Source organism: Diaphorina citri, unplaced genomic scaffold (assembly GCF_000475195.1).
Source record: "Diaphorina citri unplaced genomic scaffold, Diaci psyllid genome assembly version 1.1 scaffold133, whole genome shotgun sequence".
NCBI lineage: Eukaryota > Metazoa > Arthropoda > Insecta > Hemiptera > Psyllidae > Diaphorina > Diaphorina citri.
The window spans coordinates 109,065-122,255 of NW_007377570.1; the positions used below are offsets into that span (position 1 = coordinate 109,065).

Below are 13,191 nucleotides of genomic sequence, written 5' to 3' on the forward strand. Positions count from 1 at the left end.
CCATGACTGTTCTGTTTGTTCTGTTTACTTGAATTCATGTTCTGTTTGTTTAATTTTTTGTTGTTTTGTTTTTAGTCTATATATTTCTTCAATAATGTCTCTCCCCTATTGTTACGTATATCATTATTATATCTTTACATTAAACCTTCTCCTTTCAGGAGGGCATTGAAAAATGAAGAAGTCTACGTTCCAAATGCTGTCGGTCATACCTGCCTACTTTGGCTCGTTTACTGATTTGTCAGAAACAGTACAGGAGGCTCATAGTAATGCTGTGATATCCACAAAATTGTGAAGAAGCTCTCAGCTTCACCACAAATAAATCATGATTTAGATTTTTTTTTTACTTTCTATTACTACCTAGGTCCTAGGTATTTAGATTAGAACTGGTGCAATGAGGGGTGTATTCAACGTGCTATCATCGCTGCGCTGGCTCATAAACTCTAAAGTGCATTTTTTCAAACCATGCAACAAAAAAATATCATTATCACTACAAAATCTTGATGTCATAGGTATTTCAATGACGAAATTTATGGACAATCGTGTTCTTGCTAAATTTATTCGAAAAAAAACGGGTGTTTTTTTTCACTCATTATTCAAGAATTCTACTTACAAAAATAAGTTACCCAATTGTTGAAAAATAAAATTAAAACCAGACAATGCACCGTATGTAGACAAGTAGTCAAGTACATTAGGTACATGAAGGTACATACGTAGGTACCTAGCCTGTAGGTACCGAGAATAAAACTAAATAACTCGTAATACGAGTAAGTAGGGGTTTTTTTTTACAATAATGACTATTACCTATTCTCGTATTTTTATCCTAATCAAGTCATCTGGCAAATTTATGTACCTACCTACCTGTTGATATCAATTTTAGTACATACAAAACTTTATCGAATTAATGTCATTGTGTTCACGAACTGATAAGGGGCCCTTCATTTCGACCATGATCTCCTAATCTAAGTTTAAACCTTCGAGGAAATCACAGAGTTCCTTTGCTCCTTTGAACCGAAGGTATTAGGTTTGTGAAATACGGATTTCCGGTGGAATAGTGTTAAAACACCCGTGGCAAGCCGGGGGCCTGTCACTGAAGAGACAGGAAGTGTGGAGCCGGAGGAGTATCATCCTCGTTAAAAAACCAGGGTTCATCTGGCTCCGGAAAAAGACTTTTCAAGTTTTATGAAGAGGTTAAAGTCTGGATAAAGACTTTTCAAGTTTTTTTTTTCAATCTTAGTTTAAATTCCAATTTGTCTATTTTCCGTGTATCACAAGAAGGTCATGTGTGTGTATATGTAAGGGACCTATAAAATAACCCTGTGAAGCAGCAACAGAGGTAACCTACATAATCTTATAGGTACCTCTTCACCTACCAACCTACATTGAAAATCCAATGGATACGTAAAAATTCACGACGATTTCAAAGAAGAACCAAAAGAGACCTCTTGTAGAACCAATAAATTGAGATCAATCAATTCTTGATGAAGAAATCAATTGACTTGACGGGTAAGTTTGAAAAATCAGAATTTCCTATACCTACCTAGGTAGAATTTAAAGTAAGGCCAAGTTACACCTTAGCGCATGCGTTCGACTGCGCTAGGATGCGAACCTGGATCACTTGTGTTGTAGGCCAATATGGTAACCACTAATGATATTATTGATTACAGATCACAGTTGACATTTTACAAAAAAGAAAGATTAGAAAGAAAGAAAATAATAATAATAAAATGCGATTTCCCTGGTGGGTTTTATTGTTTTTACTGGCACTCAGCTCTGTTATTATTTTCATTGGCGATTAGTTTGCCTTGGATTCTTTTGCCTAATACCTGTAGGTACCTACATTGTGTGTCTAATAGGATAATAATAATAGTGCTTATTTATACTGCTCGCATAGGACTGAAAAGTCCCTTTACTCCAGCAGTAGGCTACTACTATTATTGTGGTCAAATTCTCAAATTATATTGAGGATAAAATTCCATACCTCAGCTGGGATTGAACCCACGCCCTCCTGTTTACCAGGAAAAGAAGAGAATTAAGTAAATTTTGGGAGAGAGAAATTTTGGGAGAGCAGAAAGTAGATTGGTAGAGAGGAAACTGAAAGAACTTTTCGTATTTCACTTGAATGAACAGAAATACCTAGGTATCGAAGAAAAACACGAAAGTAGGTAACAGAAATTTTCGAAAACATTAAGTTAAACATATTCTTCTACCTCAGCTGAGCTCTCTGCTTGTAATTTGGGAAACATGAAATTCCCGAGGTAAAGAGGTAGGTATAAGCAAACAATATTACCTACCTACTTATACATAAATAGGTAAATATTTATGTATTTACCTATACTTACCTACATAGGTATAATAAACCTACTGGAGAATATTAGGTATTCACCCTCAAATAAGATCTGTGTTAGTAGCTTTAGATCGTCCAGAACTGTATATAGGCAGTTTTTTAGGAGGTATACATATAGGTATGTAGATGTAGGTAAGTGTCCTAGTGTCCCACTTATAATAACAAAGGTTTATTAAGGTAGGTAACTATAGGCCAATTTATGAGGAGATTTCGAACCAAAAAAGAGGAAGAAGTGTAACTTTTGTAACATCCTATTGCTATGTACCACTGTTTCAGTCCACAGACTGAAGTTGGAAAACAGAACGAAATTGAAATGGAACAAAAACCTCAGGTAAAAAAAAGAAGTACTTACGTTCATTATTTTCTTTTTTTTCCTATTTTTTAAATTTTGTATTCTGCTGCTCTGTGTTTGTATCCAACAGGATTTTTGCCATGGTACCTACTTTTTCCCTTTACATTTTCAAATGGGCAACTAATAGCTACTTGCAACTCACCGATGTAGGTAATACGTATAGATATTATATAGGTACAAAATTACGAGAAGGTAGGTTGGTAATTATTTTATTTTGTTTTCATTGACTCATTGAGAAGGAGTGGGTTTTGTAACCTGAGTTGGTTAACCTAAGTATGGTACTAGTTTTCAGTCCAAACTACAGAAATTTGTTATAATTTTAAGTATGAAATAATTGAAGAATTATTATTTTAACGAAACAAATGATAGTGATCAATATTTTAAAACAATCAAGCTCACGGTTTTGTGATGTAAAAAAATAACAACGTATTATTTTCAGTTTAAATTCAGCCCTTTCATCCCCTCTGAGGTATGTACCTATCTAAAAAGACGTAAAATTTAATAAATTCAAAAAAAAAAAAAAAGTTTTTACGTCACTGTTTTACTGTTTTTTCTGACGGGGCGGGGGTTTTACTCTCGATTCGACGACACGTTAACCACCTATCGTCCTATCCTCACATTAACTTCACACCTGGCCTGAGTGAGGCCCGGGAAAAGCCAGCAGCACGCGATTGCCCAGATGGTCACCTATCCGGATACCAACCAGGTGGAACGTTGCTTATCTTCAGTGTTCAATTGAGAACTGGAACGTTCAACATGCTAAGGCCTCTGGCTAATTAAACTCTTTCCCTCATTGCAGGAGTTTATCGGGGAACGATGAAATCCACATTGCAGATTCTGTCAATCCTTCTTGTTGATTCTGGTTCGATCAATTCTCTGTTTTGGGCTCACAAACGAACCCTAGCCAACTTTTTCCTAGTCACATGTGGTGTTTATTACGCGTTCGGCGCAGTGTATAGTCTTGTCTTTATGAACTTGGACGAAATTCAAGAAGACCCTACAGTTAAAGACATGGCTCATGAGCTTTTCAAATGCATTTCAATTTGGAATTACGTAAGTAAAATCAATTTTTGGCTGGGATTGAATTCGTGCCCTCTTGTTTACTAAATATTACTTCTTGTTTTTAATTACCTACATATTATAGGTACCTATAGGTAGGTACATCTGATAATACATAATTATTTGAATGGTGCAGTTTTTTTGAAAAGGTCCATTCAAAACGACCTTTTTGTAGTACGCATGAACACACCTACCTATATCATCGAATTTTGAATGGTGCAGTTTTTTTGAAAAGGTCCATTCAAAACGACCTTTTTGTAGTACGCATGAACACACCTACCTATATCATCGAATTTAATAATTTAATTTAATAATAATGAAATAGGTACATAATTAGATAAGCTGGACCCTGGATTAGCTGGTACCTATATTCTTGAACTTTCCCCTTGCAAGCTTTATCTTTTTCCTTGTAAGATGCAAGCTTTATCTTTTTCCTTGACGTAGGTACCTACCTCTTAGTGCTTAGTCTCATATAGGTCATCATTATATGCAGTTGATTAGGGATTGTATTCATAACATTATATCCGAGCCGTTTAGAATACGAACTTTATCTGGTTTAAGATATAGTTCAACTCGCAGGGCCGGGAATCGAACCTATGACCTATCGCTTTTATGACAGACGCTCTACCTTCCAAGGCTGGCTAATACCTTTGTATTATTCTAAACCAATTTGTATATGATTTTTCTTTTGTTTCCTTTCCAGATAGTTCAGATTTCCTTCTATATTGGCTACAACATAAACAGTTACCAACTAACGACCTACCCTCCTGATCACTGGTGGATGAAATATGCCAAAGGTTACAGACGATTCCTGGAGAAGTCATTCCTCAGTGTGGTGTTTCCTTTGAGCTTGGTAAGTTCCCGAGTCCTGGAGGTAGCTAGTTGTGGATATAGAGGTCAGAATTTCTACAAGAGCTAGTAGGAGCTACAAGAGCTTTCATATCACGCATCTGATGGAATAACGTAACTTCTTATTTTTTATTTATTTATTTTGTTTTATTTTTTTTTAGAAAATTGAAAATGCGAAAATTTATTAGTGGAAGAGTTCTGATATTCATAAGGCAATTCATTTCTTTCAGTTTGTCTGCAACACATTCTGGTATGTATATCACACCAACAGGGATATGATTTACCCCAAGGATCTTGAAGAACTAGTTCCTGCTTGGTACAACCATACGATGCACACACTACCTGTACTCATAGTGTTCCTACATTTGATCCTGGTGGAACCTGAGTCCAGTCCACCTTGTATAAGGACCTCCATCTTCATACAGACTGCATTCCATGCGGGCTATCTTTCCATGTAAGTTTATTATTTTTGGGTTTAGTGTAAAGGACTAAAAGCCAACAAAAGCATCGTCATTCATCACAGGTTAAAGTGAATAATAGGAAATGGTAGATACTTGTCTTAGAAGTGGGAAAGAACCTGCAATAATTTTTATCAACACTTGAAACTGGGATTTTATGTATCGGATCGGATACCTATCGGATATGTATCGGATGCCTAATATCAGATGGTCTCTAGCTCATTTTTTGAGCTGACGGGGTGGAGCACTACCGCGCTCCAAATTAAATTGGTAATTTAAGCAAGCCTTTGGTGTAGCTGTACACAGAGTAGGTACAAAAATACTTATGTACCATGAAATCCAACATCGCGTCCGTAGAAGGGTAACATCAGACGTCTTACTGTCAAAAACCTTTAATCCAAAATGAACATATATATATCTTTCTATTTCTGAGCTATTCTGATGGCCACTATAGACCACGGATTTGTTGCTGTGACATTCTATATTACTTTGCGTTTTCAGGTTGTTATTCTGCCGATATATGGACGGCGTTTGGTTGTATAAATTCCTAGGCTATTATGCTGAGTCTTGGACGAGGTCCATTCTGGCGACGCTATTCATGTCAATTGTGAGTCCAAATGTTTACGTCTGGATTGGATACAAGACGTATGCTGATGTTCGACAGAGAGGTGAGTATTTTATATGTTTCCATTTCAACTGAAAGGCTCTACTGGAAGTTTAGGTATCATTTCTATCACCCTTTGTAATTTTTTTACCGCGTGATAATCTGCAGCATTTCGTCCGGCCAGACGATGATCGTCTAAGACTGAGGCTTGCTAACATAAGTTATCTTAGGATTAAAGTCATACGGTTTTCTTTCATCTGACATTTCAGTTTCCAAGATCAACATGGAGACCAAGGCGAAAGCTCTAGATAAGCTCAACAATAACAACAACGATGTGGACTGGAAATTAAAGTGAACATTTTCCGTGAAAGGGTTGGAGCAGAAGCATCATATGTAGATGGAAACCAAATGATTTGAATAAAAGCATTTTGTGAACATTGCTATTTTGTGACCGATCCGATTTAAAGCTGTGTCCACACGATCGATGTGGCTCGATGTTCGAACGACGCGACGGCCGTCGACTAAGTGTGGAGTTGTGGACACACACCCTTTGTGTTTACTTTTCTTTGTTACCTAAATTTTAAGCTGTAAGTTGTAAATAAAAGGAAAAAAAAGTAATATTATTTTTGTACCAAAGAATTTCCTATGTATCTACCCACCTGTGGGTAGGTAGTACCAATGTTGGTTTTCATTTGTCTAACTAGGTACATTGTAAATTATCTTTAAGAAGTAGGTAGGTACATACCTACCTAACTATTCGTAGAAGCTTAACCCATCTTTTAGGGTTTAGGGCTGTTTGCCCCTACACCTAAGCCTCGGAGTGGGCTTGTTGTGTATGTTTGAAGGGACCTACCTATATTATTCGGTTGTATCTCAGAAGAAAAGAGCTTGATAGCGATACCTACTCGTTCAAATCGTTTCAAATCATCATTAGGTTCTTCCTGTCCTATCACTTTATCTACTTCACAATTCACGAGTGATTCGTTCATTCATTGATACAGAGTTCACGGTTATAGTAATAGAGCACCACCAGTGGAGTGCTAGATTGCTGGGAGGCGCGCGATCATAAGGAGTACGAAATAGAGTTTCAAGGTTTTTCGTCATTTCTATACCTAATACCAACATTTTCGCCAAGACAGTATAAACATAAACTCGCACCTCGTGCTCGGGAGGGGGCTTCGCGTGTACGCTACGTTACGTTACGTATAGGGTCGCGCTCCCCTCCCGGGGGCTTCGCGGGGTTGCGCATAAAATAAATTATCTACTGCGCGTTTTATGGGAAGGTGACTGATACACTACGAAGTACCTACCGGCGTGTAGCTATACCCCGTATTTTTTTTTTTTTTTTTTTTTTTTTTTTATATATTTTTTACATTGCTTAACGCCCTACAGGGAGGGCAATTACTAAGCAAAGTTTCCTACCTACCTAAATTAATGAAAATCTAAATAAAATAAAAAAAAAAAAAAAAATACACCTACAAATGCAAAATTGGGTTGTTTCCCACAAGGCCCCTCAACCTCTCCTTGAAAAGGCCGAGTGGGTCGACAAAGTCCAGATCTGAGGAGTATTCGTTATACAGCTCCATAGCAGTGGGCAGTGTCGAAGCAGAATATATTGGGCTGCGCCAATCTTTCCAGAGGAGAAAAATCGCAGGGGTCTTCTCTCTGGCGTAGTCCCACTGGTGGAACCTTTATAAAGATGTACTCCATTGCGGAGGGAACATCCACAATGCTGTTCATGATATTATATAACAACATTATGAATGCACACCTCCGCCTATCCTCTAAACTTTGAAGGTCCAAGTTCTCGGCTAGGAGTTTGTATGAAATGGCATTGGGGTAGGTTGGGTAAAACCATTTTCTTTCTTGAATGAGGACCTCAAAAATTTAGCTTGTACATTTTCCAGCAAAGACACATAAGACTTTGATTTAGGAGCCCAGATGACGGTGGCATACTCCAATTTACTTCTAACAAGGGATGTGTATAAAAGTCTTAATGTGTCAATGTTTTGGAAAAAGTTGCTATGTCTGATTATCATACCCAGAGTTTGAAAAGCTTTCTTGCATGTTTCAGCTATGTGATTTTCGAACTTGAGGTTGGTCTGAAATGTGACACCAAGATCTTTCTTGGTGTTCACTCTTTCAAGTATTGAATCGTTAATTTTATACTGAAACATACAAGGGCTTTTCTTTCTGGTGATAGTCATTACGTCACATTTTTTAATACTAAACTCAAGTTCATTTTTGTTTAGCCATTTTGTGACAGCATCTAGGTCCTCCTGCAGCAGACGACTGTCATTCTCATCCGAAACAATTCGAAAGCAGCCATTGAAAAAGACCTTTTGTTCCCTACTCCGGAGGTACGAGGCGAAAAATTTGACTAGTGCTTCTGAGAAACCGAAATCCAGTAGTTTCCTCAGAAGCACGTCATGAGAAACGCGATCGAAAGCGCGAAAGATGTCGGTATACACAACGTCGACTTGTGCTCCGCCACTGCCCAAAGCCCGGGCTACATAACTGTAGAACTCCACTAAGTTGGAAACTGTAGACCGGTGTCCAATGAATCCGTGTTGGGCGGGTGATATATTCCTGTATACATAACTTGATATGCGTTTAAATATACAGCATTCAAAAACTTTGGAGAAAACACTTACATTAGAAACCGGTCTATAGTTTGATATGTCCGAGCTTTTTCCTTTTTTAGGGACTGGGGTAACTTTAGTTATTTTAAGAAGGTCTGGGAAAATACATGTATCTAATGATAAGTTATAAATATGTAGAAGAACAGGTACAAATACATTCTTACACGATTTTACTAGAGTAGGAGGAATTGAATCTAACCCTGGCCCTTTATATGGTAAATTTTTAATGCTGTCTGATATTTCCTGCGCGGACAACAAGAAGTGTGAAAATTCTTCACAAGCTACCGTATTATCCGCTTTAACGGAGTACCCAGACTCACTTTCATTGTATACAGACTCAAATGCACTAGCAAAATGATTACATATCTCATTGTTATCTGTAATCACTTTGCCCTCTATGTTGAAAGTTTTTGGGCCTAACGTCTTATTACGGCTCTTAATGAATTTGTAAAAGTTCTTGGGGTTAACTTTTATCTCTTCTTCAATTGATTTGATATATTTTTTTATCACAATACAATGTATCATGGTATTGGGAATTGGGACAATGTCAGGCGCTACTAAAAGTTGCGCGACTATTCTTCCAATTTGCGACGGGCCCAAATCAAATTTACCTATTAGGTAACATTCGTAATAGGTAACGTAGATTATCAAGCACTGATTATTTTGACGAGAAAAATAAAATGCCCACCTACCTATTTGTTATGATAAGGATGATTGGTAGGTAATTCAAGGTATGATAAATAAAGATAACGTTTAGTTTAATTTTATTTTGTTTTCACCTTTAGAAGTGACGGAATGAAGTGGTCCAAGTACGAGTATGAGACGTAAATGGAATAATTAAAACTCAATAATATTCTGTCGAAATAAACGATAGTTATTTATGTTTTAACAACAATTTAGTGGATAGTGTTGTAATGTAAAATATAACAGATTGTTTTCTCATCAAATTTGTTCGTTTCATCGTGTCTGAGGTAAGTAGACGTCAAATTTCATTGCAATTCTCTACCCCGTATTTTGATCACAATACAATGTATGGAGAGTGAATCCATAAAACCTCGTAAGTTGAACTTTTAACTTTATTTGATTTTGAGGTTTTTAGCCAAGATGATAAAACTTCTTCCTGCGCATCTTCTTGCGTCGATATTATGGCCGCCTGTTGCTTCAATTCTTCTCTAGATCAGTTAGAGAAAACAGGTATGTTGAGGACCCCTCAGTGTTGAATGTAAAGCCTCGTATGTTGAAAATGTTCCATCGTGTTTTAAAGTGAACCGTGAACCAAGTTTTGTGTTAAAACGTTTACAATGCAGTAAGTTCTGTTCAAATTATTTTTTTCGTTCTTGAGTTTTATTTTATTTAATTTCTATAATTAAATTTATAATTAATTGGAATCCTAAATAGCTTTTAAATTTATTTTTAAAACAAAGATTCCAACATAGGTACAAGATTTTATTCGTATGTTTTTAAATGTAAATTGTTTGGGTTGATAAGAACTAGGATTAATCTAGTGTATAAATCGACTTTATGTGATTTTTTTTTCTCAATTATTATGGTCTACTACATTGAAAAACCTTCATTTTATATTCTGTTTATTATAGATGTTGAATTGTTGAAGAATAAAAACGGTTCTGGCATAAAAATACCTACTCTTTCACCTTGAAACATACGAGGCTTTAGAGTTATAAAACGCCCTTTTCTTTAAACATACGAGACTTTATTCTTATGGTTACAGGAACAAAATGAGTGATAATACGCCTTGAACTATAGCTTTTCCGCGGAAAAAAACCTAGGGGAAAACAGAGCAGATTTAATAATGCAGTCACTTTCTAAGAAGTCTAAAGTGGAAAGTGCACCGCTCACAGCGCAGAAAGTCTTGCAACACGTCTTGCCAATGAAAGGATCCCGTGTTTGGATGTTCGAGCAACTGAGTTTGAGAATCATTCAGCAAGCTGATCATATTTTAAACGACATAAACGATGTTCAATGTTATTTTGTGGACCCCAGCGTGGAAGCAGAGAGTTCTAGGAGCTAGGAAAAAGAGAGTTGTAGGAGCGAGGAAAAAAGAGTTCTAGGAGCGAGGAAAAAGAGAGTTCCAGGAGCGATAAAAAAGAGAGTTCCAAGAGCAAGGAAAAAGAGAGTTCCAGGAGTAAGGAAAAAGATAGTTCCAGGAGCGAGGATGAAGCTAAGTTCCAGTACTTTTGGCTTTGACTCCGATACTCCAAATAAAAATAACATGGATAGTGATGTAGAATTGTAGACTATGATCCCAACAACGACGCAGGTCATAACCGTGGCAGAGTTCCTGTTTCTATTAAATTTCTAGTGAATCAGAAGAACTGAGAAGCACAATACGGATAGCAGCAGATGAAAATAATGAACATTCGACAATGCCGACCACTGCAAAGCGGAAGAAAAAACTGAAAGCAAAAGTGTACAGAGACGAACAAAAGATGAAAATTTTAATAGTTTTAATAATAAACATTAAAAATGAAATTTCATGTTAGCACACTTTAATAAATGTTAATAAAAAAAAAAAAATGAAACTGCCACTGTTATTTTGATTACTTGATTTTTTTTTTTTTTTTTTTTTTTTTTTAAAACTGTTATTTTGATTACTTGATTTTTTTTTTCTTTTTTTTTTTTTTTAAAAAATGAGCTAACCAGCTAACTAAGTTTTTTGAAGAGATTTGATAGAGCGAACTATAAGACCAAAGGTCTCATCATTCAGAAATTGAAGAGAGAAGAATACCAGGACAGAAAAAAGACAGCCATTCCGAGAACAAACTTTATAATATGCTTAGGAAAAAGATCGCCCCGGGCGGGAATCGAACCCGCGGCCTAGCACTTACGAGGTAGATGTGCTACCTTTAATTTTTATTAGTTTTCTCCCACCGACCTCAGAAACTCAGGTGTTAGACATTGGCATAACCTGGAGGTCAGTGGTTTGAGTTCGGGTCTAAAACTATTTTTTTCCATCAAGATTAAGGTATCATTACTACAGTTGTTGGGGATTGCCATTGTCATTACCATTGGTAAATTCTCGTATGTTTGGAGCAGATTTAGGATAAAACCTCGTAAAACTTTATATGTGTTGTGATGTAAAATATAACAGATTGTTTTCTCATCAAATTTGTTCGTTTCATCGTGTCTGAGGTAAGTAGACGTCAATTTTCATTGCAATTCTTTATTTATTCTTACTACGTGGTCAAGAAGCTCACCTGGTAATCTGGAGGGCATGGGTTCAATCCCGGCCGAGTTATGGAATTTTGTTCTCAACATTGTTTGAGAGCTTGACCAGAAGTTGGGGTATAGAGGAACAATATTTGCCCTACTCCAGCAGTATAAATAAGCACTATTGTTCATTCATTCATAGGTTGCGTCTTCTATGGGAGAAGGTAGCTCTAGGTATATATTTCTTCAATAATGTCTCTCCACTATTGTTACGTATATCTTTATATTAAACCTTCTCCTTTCAGGAGGGCATTGAAAAATGAAGAAGTCTACGTTCCAAATGCTGTCGGTCATACCTCTCCAGCAGTATAAATAACTACTATTGTTCATTCATTCATAGGTTGCGTCTTCTATTGGAGAAGGTAGCTCTATATATTTCTTCAATAATCTCTCTCCCCTATTGTTACGTATATCATTATTATATCTTTATATTAAACCTTCTCCTTTCAGGAGGGCATTGAAAAATGAAGAAGTCTAGTTATTTTCTCGATTTGGTCCAATATTTGGCTGTTTGCGATTTGCGCGGTGTTCGCGAAATCCGCGAATCCTACATGTTTTCCAAAGGTACGTGTGTGACATATCAAATCATGCTATTTTTTACTTCTAAATCTTGTGGTGATATTATTTTTTCAATTCACTTCATTTTTGACTGTTCGCGGTGTTCGCGAAATCCGCGAATCCTATAATTCATTTAAATTTTAAAGGTACGTGTGTGACATACCAAATCATGCTGTTTTTTACTTCTAAAACTTGTGGTGATAATATTTTTTCAATTCACTTCATTTTACGTAAGTTTCTTTACATAGGATGTCTAATATAAACCTAACCAATAATCGTCAATGTAAGCTTCTTGTCAAATTGCTTATAATACCTACTAATTTTATCCTCCGCCACCGGTCGCTACCTATTTGTACAGAAGCACAACTGTTCTTACTAGACTTTTATTTAAAAAGCTGGCAAAGCCAAAATGAGTGCAAAATTCGCCTCAAAAAGAAAGAAAAAGAAATCTGGCACATCCAACCTGGACTAGTGTGTAAACCATACTGAAGTAATATGTCTACTTTTTCTGATGACCTGTAGGACAGGTGTATATTTACGGGACTGTCAAAAATACGGGAGAAAAATATCAAAAATACAAAAATAATAAGGTGTCAGGTCTACCTGATAGCGTGTGTGCTCATAAGGTGTCAGGTCTACCTGATAGTGTGTGTGTGTTCATCAGGTGTCGAGTCTAGCTGATAGTGAGTGGCTGACCTAATACATTATTGTTGTTTCCAGTTTGTTCAGATATCATTCTATGTTGGCCTCAGCGTCACAAATTACCAACTGACGACCTACCCTCCTGATCACTGGTGGATCAAATATGCCAAAGATTACAGACGATTCCTGGAGAAGTCATTCCTCAGTGTGGTGTTTCCTATGAGCTTGGTAAGTTCCTACTTAAGGAATTTTATTATAAGTCAGTAGCATCACGTCATGTGACGTCCGAGTGATGATGATCTTTATAAATTGTGTGCTCACAGGCTTTTATCTTGGCTAAACCTTTTACGAGGTAGATGTAGGTGATCCTCATTATGAGGTAGACCTCATCAGGTGTCAGGTAGACCTGACAGACGGACATTTCCAGCCGTACCTATCAAGTCTACCTGATAGCG

The 13,191-nt window shown here is 36.7% G+C and overlaps 1 protein-coding gene across 2 annotated transcripts; it reads left to right on the plus strand.

Annotated features, from left to right (window-relative positions):
* The first annotated feature begins 1,264 nt into the window (after positions 1 to 1,264).
* LOC103525018 lies at positions 1,265 to 6,280 on the plus strand. Of its 2 annotated transcripts, none has more exons than XM_008490063.3 (6): positions 1,265 to 1,503; positions 3,496 to 3,749; positions 4,459 to 4,608; positions 4,835 to 5,058; positions 5,564 to 5,730; positions 5,936 to 6,280. In XM_008490063.3, exons 1-6 carry the CDS (start codon positions 1,479 to 1,481, stop codon positions 6,019 to 6,021), a joined length of 906 nt encoding a protein of 301 aa, XP_008488285.1. In that variant the 5' UTR covers positions 1,265 to 1,478; the 3' UTR covers positions 6,022 to 6,280. The 2 variants fall into 2 exon arrangements, with proteins under 2 accessions (XP_008488285.1, XP_008488286.1); XM_008490064.3 differs by lacking the exon at positions 1,265 to 1,503 and adding an exon at positions 2,908 to 3,165.
* The last annotated feature ends 6,911 nt before the right edge of the window (positions 6,281 to 13,191 follow it).

Excerpts from the sequence above, each read along its gene's own strand:
- LOC103525018 (XM_008490063.3), top strand. The coding sequence starts at position 1,479 with ATGAAGAAATCAATTGACTTGACGG. Across the intron at positions 1,504-3,495 it reads GAAATCAATTGACTTGACGG|GAGTTTATCGGGGAACGATG; the intron begins GTAAGTTTGAAA and ends CCCTCATTGCAG. Across the intron at positions 4,609-4,834 it reads TGGTGTTTCCTTTGAGCTTG|TTTGTCTGCAACACATTCTG; the intron begins GTAAGTTCCCGA and ends CATTTCTTTCAG.